This window comes from Gymnodraco acuticeps, unplaced genomic scaffold (genome assembly GCF_902827175.1).
Source record: "Gymnodraco acuticeps unplaced genomic scaffold, fGymAcu1.1, whole genome shotgun sequence".
Lineage (NCBI taxonomy): Eukaryota > Metazoa > Chordata > Actinopteri > Perciformes > Bathydraconidae > Gymnodraco > Gymnodraco acuticeps.
In genome coordinates, this window is record NW_022992223.1 from 327806 (window position 1) to 348573 (window position 20768).

At 40.7% G+C, this 20768-nt stretch overlaps 2 protein-coding genes across 3 annotated transcripts; one reads left to right on the forward strand and one right to left on the reverse strand.

The window, feature by feature from the left end:
- The first annotated feature begins 1087 nt into the window (after positions 1-1087).
- Positions 1088-13477, forward strand: zgc:112982 (uncharacterized protein LOC503771 homolog). 2 transcript variants are annotated; one of them, XM_034206030.1, is made up of 11 exons: positions 1088-1330; positions 2141-2184; positions 2331-2987; positions 3391-4197; positions 7345-7514; positions 9474-9597; positions 11293-11365; positions 11683-11804; positions 12023-12122; positions 12241-12343; positions 12992-13477. In XM_034206030.1, exons 2-11 carry the CDS (start codon positions 2150-2152, stop codon positions 13003-13005), a joined length of 2205 nt encoding a protein of 734 aa, XP_034061921.1. In that variant the 5' UTR covers positions 1088-1330; positions 2141-2149; the 3' UTR covers positions 13006-13477. The 2 variants fall into 2 exon arrangements, with proteins under 2 accessions (XP_034061921.1, XP_034061920.1); XM_034206029.1 differs by having other exon boundaries at positions 12241-12339.
- A 444-nt stretch (positions 13478-13921) lies between these two features.
- lipib (lipase, member Ib) lies at positions 13922-19807 on the reverse strand. Its single transcript, XM_034206031.1, is given in 11 exon segments — positions 13922-14755; positions 15377-15550; positions 15645-15753; positions 15957-16046; positions 16736-16903; positions 16985-17074; positions 18069-18170; positions 18279-18387; positions 18539-18916; positions 18918-18931; positions 19756-19807. Coding segments are annotated over 11 exon segments (1371 nt in total). The 3' UTR covers positions 13922-14670.
- Between the last annotated feature and the right edge of the window lie 961 nt (positions 19808-20768).

Here is a 20768-nt window from a genome sequence, read left to right on the forward strand (position 1 = left end):
AAGACCATTGCTTCACATAATAAAATACACAACGGCTTATGCTTTTGGAGCTGTAGGTGTGTGTGGTACAGTGTGTATGTGTGTGTTGTACAGTGCGTAAATGCGGCGGACAGACGGGTCTCAATTGGTTTGGTGTCCTCTGCTTACTTTTAATAGGCCTACTTGTAAATACAACTTTTGGCCCGTAATTTCAATTCCCCATTTCAGCGACCAGAGAGAGGGGGGAATATATCCAGTCTCTGATTGTGTTACGTTATTATGAGAGTGCTCTCATACTTTAAATTGTATATATTTATATAAATATATTTGTGTGTGTGTGTCCGCATCTGTAGTCTGTTATTGTCTCATTATACCGCACTGTCAATGAATTCAAAGTAAATATGTGGGGGAACAATGTTCAGCTGATCTAACAGAGATACAGCGCTATGACAAAACACTCGACAGCTGATGCAGCTGTTGCCACGTAATAATGAACGGACGTCTCTTTAAAATGACCGCTCAGAGGAGAGGAGTTCTCATTTCTTTAAACGTCTGCTGCTTCCCCTCCTCTCTCCTCGGTTCCCCTCCTCGGTCCTCCGCTCGCATCTCCTGTGGGCGGGTCTAAGTCTCGAGGAGGGGTGTCGAGGAGGGGAAATTTGAGTATTGAGAAGCCTCTAATGGGTGATCTGTTTTTAAATTTTTTTTTTTAACTTCACAGACATGTTTTATATAGGTATGGCCCTACAATATATTTTTCAAATATAGCATGATAGGTCCACTTTAACTGAAGGTCATTTTACCGTGTGTAAACCTTTAGATCTATAGAAAGGTTTAATTTAGAGGAGTTGCGCAGTTTTTTACGTTAGAATTAAAGGTCAATATAAATATGACCTGAGGTACACGTACATTTACAGTTACAATTTTAGAAATGAAAATAATTGTTTTGGTAAGTCAGCATTACAACTTTAAAAGTCTGACGTGCTATTTTCTTGATATAAAATAACCACATCATAGATGTATACATTCATGTTATGTGTTCATCTGTAGATTTAACAACAAATATTTTAATCTGAAAAGACCGTGGCGGAAGTGTCGTATCGGGTAGTCACCATGCATAGGTAGTTAATTTACACCCAGAGCCACAACGTTTACTGCAGTGAAGAGAAGGGAGCAGCCATTTTCCTGAAGACTTTAATTAAAAACACAACACATTTTGCCAGCTTTTGTTTATATCTGATGATAAATAGGGGTTTAATCTAAAATTAAAAATCATTTTATTTCAGGGTTTTGCGTGTTTGTCATCGCTTTAGCTAACGTAGCCGCGTGAGCCCATCGCGTGTCGCCGACGAAGGTAAGAGAGCTAGGTTAGCTGCTAACTGCTCATTAGCTTTAGGGTCAGCTAGCTAAAAGTAAGCTTAATTTATTTCACATTTTCATGTTTTGGAAGGTTAAGGGAATAATCTAAAAAATATCTACTAGGGGCTATCATGCTCACCAATGTACCCCAATAAGAGTGTTTGACGTCAACTAAAGTTAGCTTGTTTGCAACTGTGTAACAGTTATTTTTTTGGATTAACGTGATGTTTAACATGTCATTTAATTATCTCAAGGCTTTTATTGTCATGCGTACACTACAGTGTAGTTATGTCGTTGAAAATCTTAGGTCACAGGCTCCTCCAACAGTGCAACACAATACAACAGATAAAATAGTGCAAGTAAATACAAATGAATCTTGTTGTATTATTACGTTGGCTTAATAATAATAATGTTAATTTGTTTGTACAGCTATAACATATATTACATATGTTCCTAACAGTTTTTATCTTTGTTTCAGGAGATCATTTACAGTAACTGCAGTCTATACTGTTGAGTTTCAAGCTTTGAGGAGTGTTTGGATTCACTTAGTAAACAGACGTCTTCTATTATTGAAATCCTTTTAGGGGGACATTGGCTTCTAAATATAGGTGCAAATTAAAGGTGACCCTTGATAGACCCTGTTGCTAGAAACTAGACAGTCTAGATCATTTTCAGTCAGATGAAATGAAAACAATTATCCTTGACAATACCAATAGTTCAGGTAGTTCAGTAATAACTTCTTCTACAGTAGTGATGTGTTTGTCTGCAACCTCTATTTTGTAACTAAAAACCTATTTCCCTAAAGGTTGACAACATGTCACGACCACGGTCCAGATCACCGCATTACAGGTAAATGCGTTAGATTTGATTTAATTTACTCTTAAAACTCAGAAATGAATATATGCATGTTTGTTGTAACAATATTAATGGTTTATTTATTGTTTGCTATATTACAAGTGGTGACACAGGTTTTCTTTTTACATTTTCTTTTTCAGGAGGTTCCCATGGGATGAACCTGACTTTAATCATCACAAAGTTGTTGCAGACCTGGACACTAATCCGTCAGATAGGAGCCCCTTCCCTGAGGAACACTGGGGAGACTTTAGGGAGGACATGCACCCTGAAGCCCAGAGAAGATCCCCTCCTTTCCAAGATGACCGTCAGTTTGGACATCAACGTCATCCAACCAAGGAGGACTTTCACCCCAGAAGACTACTATCGCCGCATCGTGATGCTGTTGGCTTTGAAGATGACCGGAGGCTTTCCTCGCTGCAAGTTGGAGCAGGAGATAGACACAGAGGAGGCTTCAAAGAAATATTCCAGAGTTTTGAAAACAGGCAGAGGTTGCCACAATCGCCTCCAAGGCTCGAGAGGGAAACATTGCCGCCGATGCCAAGGCCTCACTCAGACCACAAACAAAGAGAGCCAGTAGGAGGCTGGAGGAGAGAGGAGCAGGGCAGAGGTCAAGGGGGGTTCAGGGACCTCAGTCCCAGTGTGAGATCGGATGACCAGAGAGGAGGACCAGGTAGGGAGAGAGAAAAGAGGAACACGCAGGGTCCTTTTAGAGACAGGCGGAGAGAGGATTCACAGCAGGACAAGAACCCCTCCTTTAAAATGCAAAGAAGAGAAATGGATGACGCCACTCACCTTGGGTAAATTTAAAGCAAAATGCTTTGCAGCACTGTCTCAAGGAAACGAAGAATGCAGAAGATTCTCATCTTTCTAATTTTCCATAGAGCAAACTTACTGTTTGTCATCACACCCTATTTTGGCATGACATAAATTACTTGTATTCTGCATGGCCTAAAACTGTCTTGCATTGCAACTCTTTCTGATTCCTTAAAAATCTGCATGTATTTTACTGAACCAATAGTTTTTAATGAAAAAGGCAGCATTGTTCGCAAAATCTGTTTTTAAAGATCTCTTGTTATAGGTTTAACAGATATTTGATATAGACTGAGATAAATCCAAGGCTAATTAAAGTGTACATTCAAGTTGAATTTTAAGCATGAATAATTGTTGAACCATGTCACCTCCTCTTATGCTGTCACACAGGAATGAGGAGGACTTTGGGGAACAGCGTTACTCGGTGAACTCTCCCAGAGATAGGTTTGGAGGAGACGCTCAGGTGGGCCTCCCCCGTGGAGACATTCGGCACTCGGGAGCACTCGTCATTGAACATGGTCACGGCATCGCAAACAGCAGACAACCGCCACAATGGGAAAAATGTAGCAGTCGTGGAGACCCTGACTTTGATCGACCTAGGAGTCCCCGTCCCATGAGCTCCTCCCAGGAGCGTTTTAGGGCGCCGGACAGCAGGGTGGATGATGGTGAAAACACAAGGGGACGCCATTTTCAAGATAACTGGAAAGAATCCAACTATAATGAAACGAGGAGGAACCCCACTCCCCAAGATATACCAAACCCCGTGAAATATGGTAATCGAGGTCATGTGAACCCCAGGGGGAGGGGCGGCCCTCGCCAAGCAAAAGGGCAATTTAATCGCGGTCAAGGAGGACGGACCCCAGTTCCAAGGAATCAACCTCGCGTACAGCAGTCCTCCCAGGGATACCAAGGTCTGGAAGAGCAAAGAGCAGCTTTCCGACCCTTAAGGGATGATTCCTACGAGGATCCCATTGAAGAGGAGCCTGAGTGGGCAGAAGAAGACAGAATTCAGCAGTGGAAACCTCAGAGGCCTGTAAGCGTGGACCATCGCCTACAGAGGAATGACTTTGACCCGAAAATGCCCCGTCAGAGGGCGCGAGGATTGAACGGACAGAAAACCAACAACCATACGAGCGTCGCAACGGAGGAAACGCTAACCATCAAAGTGGACATGAGCCGACCCGCAAAAACAAACAGGTAGAGTAATTTTTTTATAAATCATCCAGGGTGAGAGGGGAAAGTTCACACTTCTCTTTCTAAGATCATTGAAAGCTGCTTAAGAAGGAAGGAAAACGATAGGAAAAGTGAAGGCTTGTTGAAAATCTCAGAAAGACTACATTTGAACTGGATTGTGTTGCAGTTTGTACCTCTGCTTATACCCCCCATTGGTACTGTAAAGCACTTTTGCTACAAGCATCTACCAGATTTGCTGTTGAATCAAACTACCAGGATGCTTTGCAGAAGTTTAATCTGAAGCGGAAGTCCCCCTCTAAGAAAATCAGGAAGAGACACACAGCGTGTTTGCTGTAGAAGCCCAGGAAACCCGCACCCCTCCAGAAGAAAGCAAACCCAAGATTAAGAACTGAAGAGAGGGAGTGTCATTGGGAAAGTGGCCACAAAAGCTGCAAATCACTCCTTTTTATATTCTACACAAATAGGAACACTCACCAGCTTGCTGTTGTGCTAATGCCATGATAAGATTGGGAGGATTTGGCCTAATGCAGGATGATGCAGGAGATGATACATGATGATGATGCAGGAGGATGATGCAGAAGAGCAAAACACCTCCAAAAAACTGAAGAAAACTCAAGGCATATAGTTTAAAAAGAAAGAAGGAAACATGCATTACCTTACTGATTTGTGGCAGAGAAGCATCATAATGACAACTTTCATCTCAAATGTACTATATTTTTGACTTTTATTCAAAGTCTCATCAAGTTTGCACTCGGATGCAGAAGACAACAATAGAGGCCAAAGACTGCACACCACCAGGCAGACCACAAAAGGAACAAGCGTTGTGAGTCAGTAGGCTGCAGAAGTGGATCGTATCACAATCAGAAGTCCTTTATTAGTCTCGCAGTGGGAAATGTACAATGTGGACTTTGAAACCAGAACCATTACGAAGAGCATATTGAAAGCACATGACCCAGGAGAAAGGAAAAACCCTGCAAACATTACATGTGCTTTGGTATGTCATTACATTTTTTCTATCCTTTTTTTTGGACTGAAATGGACGGACATCATTTGTTGAAGCTCTCCATCGATGTGACAATCTATTTGATGCACATTTTCAGGTTAAACCAAATCCTCAGAGGCCACACACCTCTGGTTGAGCTGATTTCAACATGATCTGTTAGGAATTCTTGGCCTCATTTGAAGAAACTTCCGTTACGATGTGAAGCTGGATTTGGAAACCCGACACCACTGAAACTGAAGGAGGAAATATCTGTTTCCTGAAGAAATGGCTCAAGGGAAGGAAGTCAAAGAAAGGCAATATACTACGTTGTGATGTATCGCAATTTCAACTGAGCACACATAAGAAAGGAATCGGCTGTTAAAGGAAGATCTGATAGCTCTGCCATTGAGAAAGAAAACCTCTGGAATATTTGAACGGGATAAATCAAGAAGTGTGACACGGTGAGGGCTTTTTCCAGCTTGACCAAAGCTGTTGGTCCACATGCCACATCAGATGTATTGAAATGGAACAAACCTGCATACATTGATCAATGGGAGGAAAGGGGGGAAAAAGAGCATGGTCAAAATAGGTTTCTACACTATCTGGATGAGCAGGGAGAAGAAGATCTGCATTGGCCAGACACTGAAACACTTTCGCAGCTTGGCAAATATATTTCAGGAAGAGGATTCAAAGCATGTCCAGTATTCAAATGCTGAGAAGCATCCACGTTAAGGCAAACATTTCTAACTCTGGAATATTGTTTTTGTCCAGCTTGGTAGGATGAACATATACCTCACCTGCAGCTGATATCACAAAATATGAGAAGCTGTGAATCTCAGTTATCACAAAAGCAGCAAGATAGGACACCTGGCAGAATTCATACACGTTGTTGAAAGAAATTGAAGCCATGCAAGTAAACATCAACACTTTCAATGGTATGCTGTCGCAAAGATAAAAACATAAACATCCTCAACAGAGAAATGAAAGCCCTGTACACGATCATCATCATCATCATCATCATCATCAACAGATGGATTGCAGACTCCTAATCAAAGCCTTGAGGATAAATATCAATGCTTTTAGAAGGGGAAATTGAAGCCTGAACACAAGTGAGAAACTGAAGCAACATTGGGTTAACATAAAAGTTCAAACCTTGAAAATACATATTGGTGTTGCTAAAGGAAACGTTTGCAGCATTCAACTCAAAGCCATTAACATCTACATATCTGGATAATTGAGGAAGTCATCCGTGCTCTGAAGCCGTACATGTAAATATCGTCATCCTGAAAAGAAGAAAATTGAAGCCTGAAAATAAACATCTCCGCTTATGAAAGAAGAAAGTTCAAATTGCTGGTAAGCTACAAATATAATCCATGGCAATCAATGGAGAAAAATAAGTTTCATCAGCGCTTTTTAGAGAAAAGAGAAGAACGGTATCCTAAATTCTGCAAGAATGTAAATCAATGGCAAGTGGATCCAAAAGCTGAAGGAGGATCATCCCGGAAGAACAGGGAGGCAAGTTTGAACAGATTATTGATCAAGACACGATATTTGATGAAGTTCCCCATAGCGGAGTCACAAACATTACCGGAGTCGTCATCATAAGAACCAAAGCTGCTGACGGGATATTGAACATTTAATGGATGAATCAAGAAAAGAAGTGTGAACTTTCTCCCGACGTTTTAAACTCCCCTGTCTCTATAAAGAGAGATATCTTGATTTCCCTCTGAAAAAACTAAAAATCCATCAAATATAATGAATTTGTTCGATTCTCTGTACTTTCAAGGGTGAACATCGGCCTTTTGTTATGCTACATGTAGGGTGTAATTATTGTACACATTAGTTATCAATTGTGGGACTCAGGGAAGGTAAGTTTGCTGGGTAAGGTAAACTCTGCTTTTATTTCAATGTAATATTATTTACCTACATGTGATTTAGAAAGAAACATTATTTTTCAAAAGAAATAAACATTTTGTCTACAATTTTAATAAAAAGTACATTAACATTTGGTCTTTCGGGACACAACACATTTTTATTTTACTGGCTACTTGTCACCTTGATATTCATGTTCAAAATGACTTATATAAATGGTAGTCAAGGTCATTTCCAATGTGTTCTACACAGTTATACATTTGGTTTGGTTTCATTCTTCCTCTCTCCTCCTGCAGCTTGCTGTTTTACTCCTCCGACCGGCAGCTCTCGTTAGACCTGGTTAACGTCGGCCGGCAGCGCCTGGACTTCCTGCCGATGCTCGAGCACTCGGGCACGTACCGGGAGAATGCCACGCACACCGGGACCTTCGCCCAGGAAATCATCACACTGGTGCACCAGGTCAAAGGTCAGCACTGCATACACATCTACCTGTTATGGCTTTGGTTTAATACAATAGCAGTAAAACATACAGGAGGACAGAAATACTTTATTTTGTTAGCATAATGTGTTGTGTGGACATAATGTACAAAATAAGGTGTAGTAAAGGGGATTGAGGTGGATTATATAAATGATTAAGTCAAACAGGATGTAAATGAATACGGAATTATGATTTATGTGAGCACAATATTTTATTTTCAAAAGGAGGATGGAACATACTTATGTAGGTGATTAGGAGTAAATGCCTATAGTAATTCACAGTAACAAGATGTAAGTGGACAGACGTATGTGTGTGTATGATATTGATGTTTGGGCTAAAATATATCTATAAAATAAAGTGCTAGAAGTCAATATATACGACTACAGCAAACGGACACAAAACATAACATTTGGATTCAAGACATCTTACAAAAATGATATAATGAAAAAAATACCCGACATATTTAGGCAGAGGTGGGAGTAAGTCCTACATGTGCAAGTCATGAGCAAGTCTCAAGTCTTGACCTACAAGTATCAAGCAAGTCCCAAGTCACTGTGGTGAGAGTCAAGCAAGTCAAGTCAAGTCATTGCTCAGGTCAAGCAAGTCAAGTCATACAACATTCTGATGAATAAGCCCAGTTTCCGCATTTAAATCAGTTATTGTCAGTTTCATGGTTTTGTATGATCAGTGGTTATGAAAATGGATTCAACCTACACTATGATCTTCATTACATACACAGTTAATCATTTGAAATCTAATTTAGACCGATGACAATCATATTAGATTCATATTAACCCTAGAACTGCAGACAATATAGCGAGGACTCAATCAAAAAGTCTGTTCAAAAAGGCAGAATTCCAGGTAAGAAAATCATATATGGCATTTGCCATTACACATATTTAATTTACATTTCTGTTAACACTAGAACCGCCAACAGCGTCAGCACCTACATAGATATCATTTTCAAATCATTTAATTTGTTCCTCTTCATAACTTCCTTATAAACTAAGTAGGACGATTTAAAACTCACTTAATTGGGTTCATTTAGAAATTGCTTCAGATAAATAAACGAGGCCTCTCTCTCTCGCTCTCTCTCTCTCTCTCTCACACACACACACACACACACACACACACACACACATATATAGTGTTCATTTACCGCTTTGTCTTCTCTTTGCAATGCTTAATCGATTTGAAACCAAGTCTAACGTAGCTTAAACTTAACGTTAGCTTTCTAGCTAACACAACACATTCACGCCCCTTTCTCTGTGGGTTTTTTTGTGGTGACGAATGAAGTTGGATGTTGTGGTGGTCGTGTCACTGATCTGTATGCTGCAGACCCTGCATACCGCTGTTCTCTTCTTATTACCGTCATCGACAACATAATCCTTGAATCCAAACTTCACTATTTTTGGAGTAACGCTTGCCGCTGCCATGTTAACTGAGACTCCTGCCTTCTAGTGGGTTGCCAGGTTTGCGCGCATGGCGCTATAATCACGTTTTTCGAAAAAACTAAACGTGATATCTCAATACAAAAACAAACGCAAATATTTAATTTTAAACCGTCAAGTCCTTTCAATTCATCTATCTCAAGCTTAAGTCATGAATACCAAGTCAAAGTCAAGTCAAGTCTTTTATCAATGTTAGTCAAGCAAGTCTCAAGTAAAAAAATATGCGAGTCAAGTCATGTGACTCGAGTCAAGTCATGTGACTCGAGTCAAGTCATGTGACTCGAGTCTGACTCGAGTCAAGTCATGTGACTCGAGTCTGACTCGAGTCAAGTCATGTGACTCGAGTCTGACTCGAGTCAAGTCATGTGACTCGAGTCAAGTCATGTGACTCGAGTCTGACTCGAGTCAAGTCATGTGACTCGAGTCAAGTCATGTGACTCGAGTCCCCACCTCTGTATTTAGGTATGATAAAACTCTTTCTTATCTGCTTTTACAGAGCAGTATTTCAGATCTGATGGGGCCAGCCTGAATGAGAGATTCTCAACGCCTCAGAAAGGGGTCTTCTCTGAGGAGGAGGAGACCGAGGAGCTGACGCTGGACGAGAGGTTCAGCGAAAACCGGTTCGTAGAATGTTCACAGACCTGCATACTGCTTCTCGTAAACTTGTTGTACAGATGTAAAGAAATCATTAATTACATTTGTATAAATCATACAGAACTCTTTATATTCATTATTTGCCATATTGTTGTCGTGGGTTTAAAATATTTAAATCCCTTCCTTGTAAAATTGTATTTAAGCTCCATGTGCTCCACATATCTTACTGTCACTTAGGGCTGTGCAATTAATCGTATTTTAATCGCGATTACGATTATGGCTTGCGACGATTATGAAAACAGCATAATTGACAAAATACGATTATTTAGCTGGGTGCGCTTCGCCCCACCCTAAAAGCCCACTCGGCCACGTGGGAGTGACATGTGTTGTGAGTGTTCAGCGCGAGCGAAGGTGTCAGAACAAGAGCAGCAACTCGTTAAAAAGAAGGGTACAACTATTTCCACTATTTGGAAGTACTTTGGCTTTCAGGAGTCCGACAAAGTACAGTGCAGGATTTGTTACCAGGTTGTGTTGGCACCACACGCTAACACAACCAATCTCTTTAATCATCTGAAATACAACCACAAAGTGCAATACGACCGGGCAGTAATACAACAAAAAGCAGACCAAAAAGCATATGCCGCTCGGCCTACGCGACGAGCTCGCAGAGACAGAGATATTACAGGTGCCATTACATTTCACATCGCTAAAGATATGTGCCCAGTTAGCACTGTTAGCAACCAGGGCTTTAAGCAACTTGTCAACACGTTGGACAAGCGTTACGCGATGCCGTCTCGGTATTATTTCAGCAGGTCTGCGCTGCCTGCGCTATATGACAAATGCCGTGGGGAAGTTGAGAGAGATGTGGCTTCAGCTGACTACTTTGCTACCACAACAGTCCTATGGTCTAGCCCAGGGGTGCCCAACCAGTCGATCGCGAGATGTGTCTAAAAATAGAACAACAATATTCTGTTTTATCGTTAATGTCCTGTAACATAATCTTCCTGTGCCAGAATAATGCACTTGAACGCATCAAAGCTTTGTGATTGGCCGGCGTCACCCCATGTGTCGGGGCGTGGCTGAGGGTCTTCAGTACAGGTGGCAATATCGTCACCTGCCTGCGCTCATCTCTGAAACCAGACCATGTAAACAGGCTGGTGTTTCTTGCGAACAATCTTTAAGAGATGACATGAGCAGCCCTACCAGCATTTGCCATGGTGGCCTAAACATTTTTATTTGGTCTTAAATTGTAGTTCAACATTTATTTCCTGTTACTTCTGGACCATGACGGTGGGCCAGCCTTCAACGTTTAACTGAGTGGAATATGTTGAATATGTTTTACCAAAATGTTGGCTATATGTTAAGGAGTTTTCAGTAGGTTGTGACAGTGCACTGCAACATGTTTGATTTCATTTATTTTGGTCTAATTTATTTTTATTTATCATATTAATAATATATGTTTAGTATGGTTTTGGAAGTGTGCTCCAACATATTTGTTGATCTTGTTTATTGGTAAAATATTATTTGTTTTAAAGTTCAATAAATGGTCAATGAATAATCGTGATATCAATTATTGACCCAAATAATCGTGATTATGATTTTTGCCATAATCGCACAGCCCTACTGTCACTTTATTCCTGTCTTTTATACTTGTTTTATTCTATATATCTAGATATGTTTGTATTCTCTCAGGTCTGAAATGACTGCTTTGTCTCTTGCAGAGGCTTCAGCTTAAATATGAACTCGCTGCTTGACGAAGAAGAGCCTCTGTTCTCCAGACTGGGACCTTTACTGGTAAATAAACATCTTTTAACTTGGTATCCTAAAACCACTAGACCTTCTCATAAGGCTCTGCGATACATTCATATTATATCTATCTCAGGTTTTAATAAAGGATGTCCTTTTCTTGCACCTTCCTCGCGACAGTAAAGGCATGTTATTTTCTAATGTTCCTTTATGAAACCCTACAGTATCATAGCAGTGTTGATCTTGAGGTATCGTGTAAAAGATATTGCAACATTTTATAAAATCCATATTGCCCAGACCTTATTCCTTATTGGCTTCGTGGATACATTTCTACTTGAAAACATGTTTTTTGATTGATGTTACAGCCGGTGCGGGGCCCGGGGGACCTGAGGCACGACCTGGAGCGGAGGAGGCAGGAGAGACTGGAGGGAGTCAAAGTCACGATATCAGGGAGCAATATGTCACAGCGCCCCCTCGGGCCCATCAGGTGACATTACACTCCTTCTTCCTGCTGTCATTGCTTTTCTATTGACCCTAAAGTCATTTATGTTTAGGGTAAAAACATAGAATATTTACACAAATATCTTATTAGGTACTTTTACTTTACCCAATTTTCTTCTTCTCAGAGAGTAATATTGTATAAATATAAAATAAGGAAATCTACAAACTTACATCTTGTGGACATTGTGTTCATGTTTCTCTCAGCGAGCCGAGTTTAGAGTACGAAGACAACATGTCTCCGATGGAGGAGGAAGGCTTCTCCAACTGGCCGGAGGAGCAGAGCAGGAGGCGAGAAGGAAACATGGTGAGGGTTAAAGAGCTAGAGTTTGACCTCTGACCTTTCTACAATGTGCTCCATCTGATTAATGGAGACTGCATGTCAGATTTCAAAGTGAATCTTAAACCTTTCTTTCCTTCTTTAGGGACCAAGGAGAGGCGCTCCCTTCGCCGCCCAGCGCAGAAACACTCGCCCCGTTAACCGGCTCGGACCAATGAGACGACCAAACAACCGAAACCCCCCCGTAGGTACTGAACAATGATTACAGCTTCAATTAGGGTCACTTAATACAGATAGAATTCATATTCCTGTAATAACAAACTTACTGCTTTGTAGTAAGTTTCACCTCTTTGGTTTCCTTACAGATCCATAAACAATAGAAACATATTATTAAGGATGTTTTCCCATGTTTGCAAGATCTCACATAAAAATATATACTGGTGGTTTTCAATCCAGTGTGCTAATCATCATCAATTTGGGTAACATATCATTTTGTTTAGTTGTATCTGGGCAATAATGTTGCCAGCAGTCGATATTAAACTATTTAAAATAAATAATAATACATAAATATTTTACCGTAACCCTTTTTAAAGCGCATGTTTTCCAGCCAGCATTCAATTGAGTATACATTTGAATTATTGCCTAGCTTAAGTCGTACCATTTCTATTAACATTTGTATTTAAATCTACTAATTAGAAATCTGTCAGAAGTCATGTTTTATTTATGTAACCTCAAACCAAACTCTAGACCCTTAGAAGCGTAACTGTTTTATGGAGTGTTTGGCTGCCGAGGTCATCACCTCCTCACCTCCTCTCTTTCCATTCGGTCTGAATCTCCCTCATATTGTTTCTACCTGACCTCAGCTCTTTCTCTCTCTCTGTATTCACCTCTCTTAGGTCCTAACTGGTGATCGGAAACTGGACATGTATCCTGTTACGGATGACTTTTAAACCTTACCTTCAAAAAAAGCCAATCAAATGTATATTGTGTCCATTTCAGGACAAATAAATGGTGTTGGTTTTTCCCTTGCATCAAATTGTGAAGAAGTCTCAGTGAAAAAAAGCTATTTGATTAAGATGAATGTTGAAACCCCTTTCCATCTTTGTTTAAATGTGTCTTTGTAGAGTCTTGATTTAAAGCAATGTTTTTTTATTTTTTACTCAAACGGTCGCTGTTTATCAGAATTAATTTCATTTTCCAACATCTACAGGTTTATTGTTGGAGATAAATACATTTAGTTAATTGCGCTCGTGTGAATCAACGGTACTTAAAAACGCTCTTTGTTCACTAAGTCGTTATTTCTGTCTTTGTCTCGGATTGATCACGTCTGTACCGTTTAGTTTAACGTCACCGTTATTGCTGAATAAATACAATGTTTCTCATTTTGCTTTTGTGTCATTTGTTGCCAAGTCAACTGTCCTTATTGGGTAACTAGTGAAGCTCACGACCAGGCCACTTTAAAAAAAGAATAGCTATCAAATGTTTGGAAAGACATTTTGACTAGTTTCACTAATGACCATTTTTTTTCAACCTCTTTCTTAATTGTCAAATTGTGTTCTGTGAAAAGATCAGATGCATGTACTGCAAATATTCTATCATGAGGTTTTGTTCTAGCTTGAGTTTCTCAATTTGAAGTCCTTCACAGTGACTTTGCTGTAAATATTCTGTGGCCACTTTCACTCAACGTGTTTTCGCCTGATTTAAATTATACAAACCTTAATTCAGTATGAGTCATAGAAAGCTGTATAGAATCAAGATATAAAAAAAACAATAGGTTTGCGTTTAATGTTTTTTGTCAAATTATTATTTATTTCAAACCACGGTGAAAAGACATAATAAAAAAGACAGTTAATGTTTACAACACTTTTTCACGAGTTATTTGTCTTTGTATAGGCTGAAACATTTACTGAGTCACTTTAACAATTTGAACAGCTTAAAGTCGCCCATATTCACAACTTGTCTTAGCTACCTTTTAGATAATAAACTTCACACATTAATACAGAACTACATTTAGCTGTGGACAAACATAGCAGCAGCACATTTTTGGCATTGATTGATTCTTTTAAGTTGAGAACTTAGGTTAGAAGGCACTGAAACTGAGCTGTATTGATGTGTCTTTGTAGCTGCACTGAAACTGAGCAAAAGTGTAGAATACATATTTTTATAAATCATTTTTGTGAGACAAATTCCAACAACAATTCCTATTGTGTAATTTTCATGTAAACAAATACATAGATGAACCTTATAGCTCCAAATACAATATCACCAGCTTATTTAACTTAGCTTTTAAACATTAAGTGTTTCTGATAATCAAAAAAACGTGTGTGTTTCCTAACCTCTGAGATTAATACTTATATTAGCTTTCTAGAAACCCCTCAGCAGCGACAGCAGAGACAGGCAGGCTTCATGAGTGTTCCTCGGCTCCTCATTATCCAGTAAGGAGGCGGCAGCTCCTCCTGTGGGACCCCTGGAGGTCCTCCTGGGGCCCGGAGACCCTGTAGCACCAGGAGGACGTCTGGTGGGTGAGTTAAATGTGTTTCCATAGAAGAAGAAAAAGTGTGTGTGGTTGGGGGAGTCAGAGGCCTGAGCCGCAGGGTAACGGTCGGAACGCCACCTCCATGTTCTCCTCCAGGATGATGTCGAAACGGCACATTAGAGGCCTGACGGAGAAGAAAGACAAAACGTAGATGTTTCTTTTATTATATAGAAAATAATGAAATGCTTTAAAGAGATACAGCAGTTCCGTTAAACACACTGGCATTTAAAGGGGTACACTTGTGAAATCTTGAAGTAGCCCCTTCCAATAAATGAAAATATTCTTATAAATAATACCATTTTGTTTTGCTCGTTTCAAAAAGGTATTTTATCCTTCTTCCAACATTTGACTTTATTTTGGAAATGCACAACAAATCTTCCTCTTTTTTATATGTTGGTATGCCTGTCACTAATACTCGAAGTACGATCTTATTGTGGTCGTACGACTTGATAAACTAAATAAAACTAAAACAATTTTTTTCCGTTATATCTTGTGTGACTGAAAACACTTCATGTTTTAGACTATAATTAGTAATGGCAACCATCAAATATTAACATTTTATATAAATACATTTTAGGGATAAATCAGCTTTTGACTACTAAGAAAATAAAAATCTGTTTAAGCTTAATTTGATTATGCTGAACTCAATATTTGGTCTTGTAAAACAATTATCTCAATCCTATCATCCGTCATCTAAATCAATAAATCATCGAAATGTCCAAACTTCGCTAAACGTGTCTCTGACCTCTCTGGGCGCTCCAGCGGTGTGAAGCGTATCCTCAGAAGTCTGATTTTGTACCGGGGGCCGATCACGTTCCCGGTGTTGATTCTCATCGAGATCTTGTGCACCTGCTGCAGATCCTCATCGAACTGGGCCAGTAGCCGTGAGGAAGTGTACTGCTCGAACCTGAGCTGCTTACTGTGAATAGAGAGGGAAGGAATTGAGTATAACATTATTTTTGTGCAGATGTTCCTACAGGTTAAACTGGCATCCAGATGTTTCCCTGACTCACTGATCTATCCGGGCCTCAGTGAAGTTTTTCCCGCTGTGCAGACGGATGTAGACGACACCCCAGCGCAGGTACTGGTTCCAGGTCACCATGTCCACTCTGTAGCTCATCTCTGACACACAGAAAACATTTATTAAGTTGAAATAAAAGCAGAAAAGGTACCAGATACATTTAAATCGTAAATAGATTGAAAAGACAGTTTATTGTTACATTCCTTCACTCATAAAAGTATGATTCTTCTGTATGTCGGTTGAAGCTATAACAATGTTATTTTTTAAGTGAGTCCGCTTGGTGCATGATGTTTTTAAGACTCACTCCTGTAGGGCAGCGTGCTGGTGGTGCTGAAGAAGGCTCTGGTCTGCCCCAGCTTCAGCAGCGTGTCTCTCCACTGACTCATATCATACCCTGCAGGTAGAAACAGAAAGAAACACAAACACAAGCTCCATTTAATCACAGTAAGAGCTTAGATTAGCATTAAATGTTACATTAGTGCACATTTGGTGAGCTATTTGTTATACTTTTTCTATATTTTTTTGCACATTTCTGCACAATGAAACTCCGCTCTTCCACTTTCAAATTCTGATATACTGCGCATATTCCATTTTTCTACTGTTTATATAAATACATAGTATTTTCTGAGTTTTTAAAGGCTCATGAGAGAATAAGGCGGATGATTCAGTTTCTCTTAATACTACCAAAAAAGTACCTTTTTGTTTAGTGCCTAAATACTTAATGGACGAAACAAAATCATTATTCAAAGTAAATTAATTAATAAAAGTAAAAGCTATTGCTACAAAATATGTATTCGTTTTTAGAGTTAAAAGTTTATTAGTATAATTAGGAATATGCACTTAAATTATTAAAAGTAAAATGACTCAATCCAGATAAACCCAAAACCTCAAAATTATTCAAAATAGATTAAATAAAAACATTTCTTTGTATTTGTTAATTACATAATTGTTTTTAAAATAGTTCTATAGTTTCCCCTTTTGTACACCTTCATAATTATTTTTGTTTGACACCAAAGCAAATTCCTTTGATGTGTAAACGTAGTTTGTGATTAACCTGGTTCTGGTTCTGGTTTCAGCACGTACCGAGCACGGGGCAGGGTGCGGGTTTGAAGGCCTCACACTGCAGGCAGCGGCCCTCCAGGAAGTGGCTGTAGGACGAGCAGGGGTAACCGGTGAGGCTGCAGGTCCGATTCAGAGCGCACAGGAAGAGGAACATGGAGCGCTGGTGGTCACACACAAAGTACGCTTTACCTGAGGGAGACACACAACTGCAGTGTGAGTGTGTGTGGTGATTCATGGGTGTTGGTTGGATTGCTTAGTGTGTGTGTTTACCTGAAAATATGGTTTTGGGACACCCTGGTTGGTCTGCTCCACCGTTGGCGTAGAAGTCGATATGACCGTGAGTTCCTCTCAGTCCAAACGCTGCACCGGAAAAATACATGTTGAAAATAAGACATCATTTTTGTGCTGGTTATTTAGTTTCTTTAAAAGTCCCATGTCATGCTTTTCTGGTTATTACCCGTCCCCTTGTGTGTTATGTAGCTTTTTCTGCATGTAAACGGTCTGCAGAGTCACAAACCCTCAAAGCACACCCTGTAGCGAGTAAAACTCTAACACAGAAAATACCTGTCTATGCTGCCCCAGAACGCCTCGTTGGAGATTTCTCTTTTTCCATTGTTTTCTTCTTGGGTATTGTGACGTATTTGGGTATAGTGACGTAACGTCCGCGGAGCCGTTACGTTAAGACTTCCACACACACACACACACACACACACACACACACACACACACACACACACACACACACACACACACACACACACACACACACACACACACACACACACACACACACACACACACACACACACACACACACACACACACACACACACACACACACACACAATCTTTTCTCATCTGTAGCTCCGCAGATTTCTCAGCCTGAGACGGCGGGGCGAGGCTGTGGTTGTGTGTATGTGAGCACACACACAAACTCACAGCCAGGCTGTGGTTGTGTGTATGTATGCTCGGGCTGGGTTTCACTGTGTCTCACTGTCTCGCAGACGGCCATGGGCTCACAGGGAGGGGGGAGGAGGAGCTCCAACAAGCCGTTTAGGACAGAGAGTGAATACACATACTATACAGAGATGCTGTGTGGGAAACGAATGTGAGTTTGGAAAATTGCACAATATAAATCTATTTTAGTATACCTCAACAATGAAATTATGATCAGTAGAAATGGCCATGTCATGGGACCTTTAAATATACTGTAAACTAACAGGTTTGCTTTCCAAACTTCCAAGCACATGTCAAGTACTTACCTGTTAAGTACCAGGTTTCTCTAAAGCACTAATGTCCCAGAGACAATCCTATGTGTTTAGTTATAGTCAGTAAATATAATTCAGAATCTTACAATCCATGTCGGTGTGAAGCACGTCCACAAACATGGCATCTGTCGGGTCCAGTCTCTCCTCTGGTATGGCGCTGGTGAACATTGGACCGGCCGGATCCAGACCTGGAGGGGAGGGCGACAGAAAGATCTCTTGGCACTCGTGTAACGGAATACTGCTCTGCTGCTTCTCTGTTGGCAAGTCATATATTGATTTAATTATATTTAACTCACCTGTGATTCGTCCGATCTTCCCATGTAGGTTTGCTCCTACGAATCCGGCCAGGTGAGCTCCCAGACTGACGCCGAGCAGGTGGACAGAGCTCAGAGACGCTCCTTCCTCCTGCAGACACAACATTTACTAAAGTGTTGTGAATATTGTTCACTTTTCACAGCTGCCTGGAAACATTAGGACTGAGATAAATAGTAAATTAAAGTTTCGAAAAAAAAGGCTAAAAGAGCTGCTGGCATCCTCCCCACACAGGTCGTCTCACCTGCATGGTCTCGATGAATCCTGTCAGGTTGTGCGCTGCGTCCCGGGTGTATGTGACGGCGGTGAAGTAGTTGAGGTTTGCCGCTCCTTTGTTCCAGTCCACCACGATGACGTTCATGTCCTCCTGCTCCGCTAGCAGTTGCACCAGGTGGTCGATCCAGATGGGGGGGGCTCCGGTGGGCCTGTAGCCATGGATGACGAAGGCGGTGGGGCGGGAGACGTTGAATAGCGGCTGGGAGGAGGGGTGGTGGTGGTCCAGCTCGCGGCCGCAGTCCAGGTTGGAGCGGGTGTAGAGCAGCAAGCGCACGTACAGGACGGTTCCCATGAAGCAGTGCGACAGGTTCAGGTCTGTGAAGTTATCGCAGGACTCGCCCCCCCCCACTCTCCTCCTGACCTGGACACACAGCAGGTCAGACATTAATGATGCTCCAGAGATCCAGAGATTTTTACTTTGGCTTAATTCTATTTTATATTTGTATTGCATATTCTTACTTTAACTTATCGTGTTTATTAAATTATTATTATTCAAATGTTTATATATTTTTACTCTAAAATGTCACAAAACTAATTTCCCCCCAGTAAAAAAAATAAAGCCTTCTGATCATAATCTAGGGTAATATCATATCAGCAAAAACTGGAATATTATTGGTATTGATTAGAAATACATTTGATGTACTCTTAGGAAGCCAAGACCTTATGTGACGAACATTCAAAGACATATTAAAAAACAACCTAATTAGAAGCTTCAAATGTAAAAAACCATTTAAAACATTCAGCACAGCCCTAGTAGCTTCAAACGTAGCATTTAGCATCACAGTGAATGGTATTTTCCCCGCTGTGGTTCCCGCTCACACACAGAGCTCATCACTGCCCTCAATAGGATCATGCTGCTATAAAAAAACACCTCATCCCCTACCCAACCCGCCCCACCCTGAGCGAGAGGGTGGCCCCAATCCAGCCCCAAACACACTCATTAGTAACCTATGAATAGCTGGCTGAGAGACGGTGTGTGTGTGTGAGTGCGACCCGGTGTATATACTCTAAAACCACCAGACAGAAACAGCACGCTTCAACCTAAACAAAGGGCAGCAGGAAAGGGATACTTATCTGTTCCTTAAGCTGTCTGCTGCCACTCATACTTTACTTCAGCTTTCACTGTTTTTTAAGAAGTTCACATTTTCTTTAATGAATAAGCAGCATTGTTGGTGTTTTTCTTACCTTTGCAGAGCAGGAGGAGACCCAGCAGAAGCAGGAGTCTGCAGGAGAGCATCCTTCCCACAACAGCAGAGACAGAGAGGGGACCGATGGAGGTAAAGACAGAGAGGGGAAGAAGTGTGAATGAAGAGGGATGGAGGGAGAGAGTAAGTGAAGGAGGGAGGGATTGTTGTGAGAGGGAGGGAGGGAGGGGGGAGAGGAGGTGCCGTCACTTACAGTAAGGATCAGTTTCTAGAAGGATGGAGAGCTAATGAGGAAGGGAATGGAGAGGAATACAAAATAAATGGAGGAGACAAGAGGTGTCAGAGTTCGGAAAAAATGTGATACGTTTTTGCTTATTTTTTTCAGAGTTTGAAGTGCTGCAAAGTAAAACTTAGTTCAAGCGTGCAAGAAAAGGATTTTCAAATATAAAAACCCAAAGTTTGGGAATTCAAAATCAGCAAAAAATTTTTTTTTAATGATAGAATATCCATTGTAAGTCATCCTCAGACAGCTAGCCAGTCCTACTACACTCTAAACATATATATACAAAATACAATAAAAAGACCTTATTTCTGAATAAATATATAGGCTACTAAAGAAGAAAACGTGTAAACCTGGTACAGTAGGTGGCCCTCGTAGCTGCTCCTCTCCTCTGATTAGTGAGGTTGGAGTATGATTGTTTGTAATATGTAACTTTAAAAAGCTGGGGCCACTCCAGTTCTGGTTATTAATAGCTCCCTGGGCTCTAACCACACGGCACCCAGCCCTTGCTGCCCTGTACTCACTGAATTCATCGTGTAATTTAACATCCAGAGACTCTGAAAACATTCAAAAGCAGCGAAACTGAACCGAGGGTTTCAGTAATGTAAGAGTGCACGCTGAAAACGTACAATCAGCAGTCGTAAGGCAGAGAAACCGACATGAAAACTCGAACTGGCCTCTACAAAATGTGTTTATCACAAGGAATACTGCTGCCTTCTGTATGCAATCTTGCTGTTTTACCACTTTGGTTTTTCGTCCAGAATAATTAAACA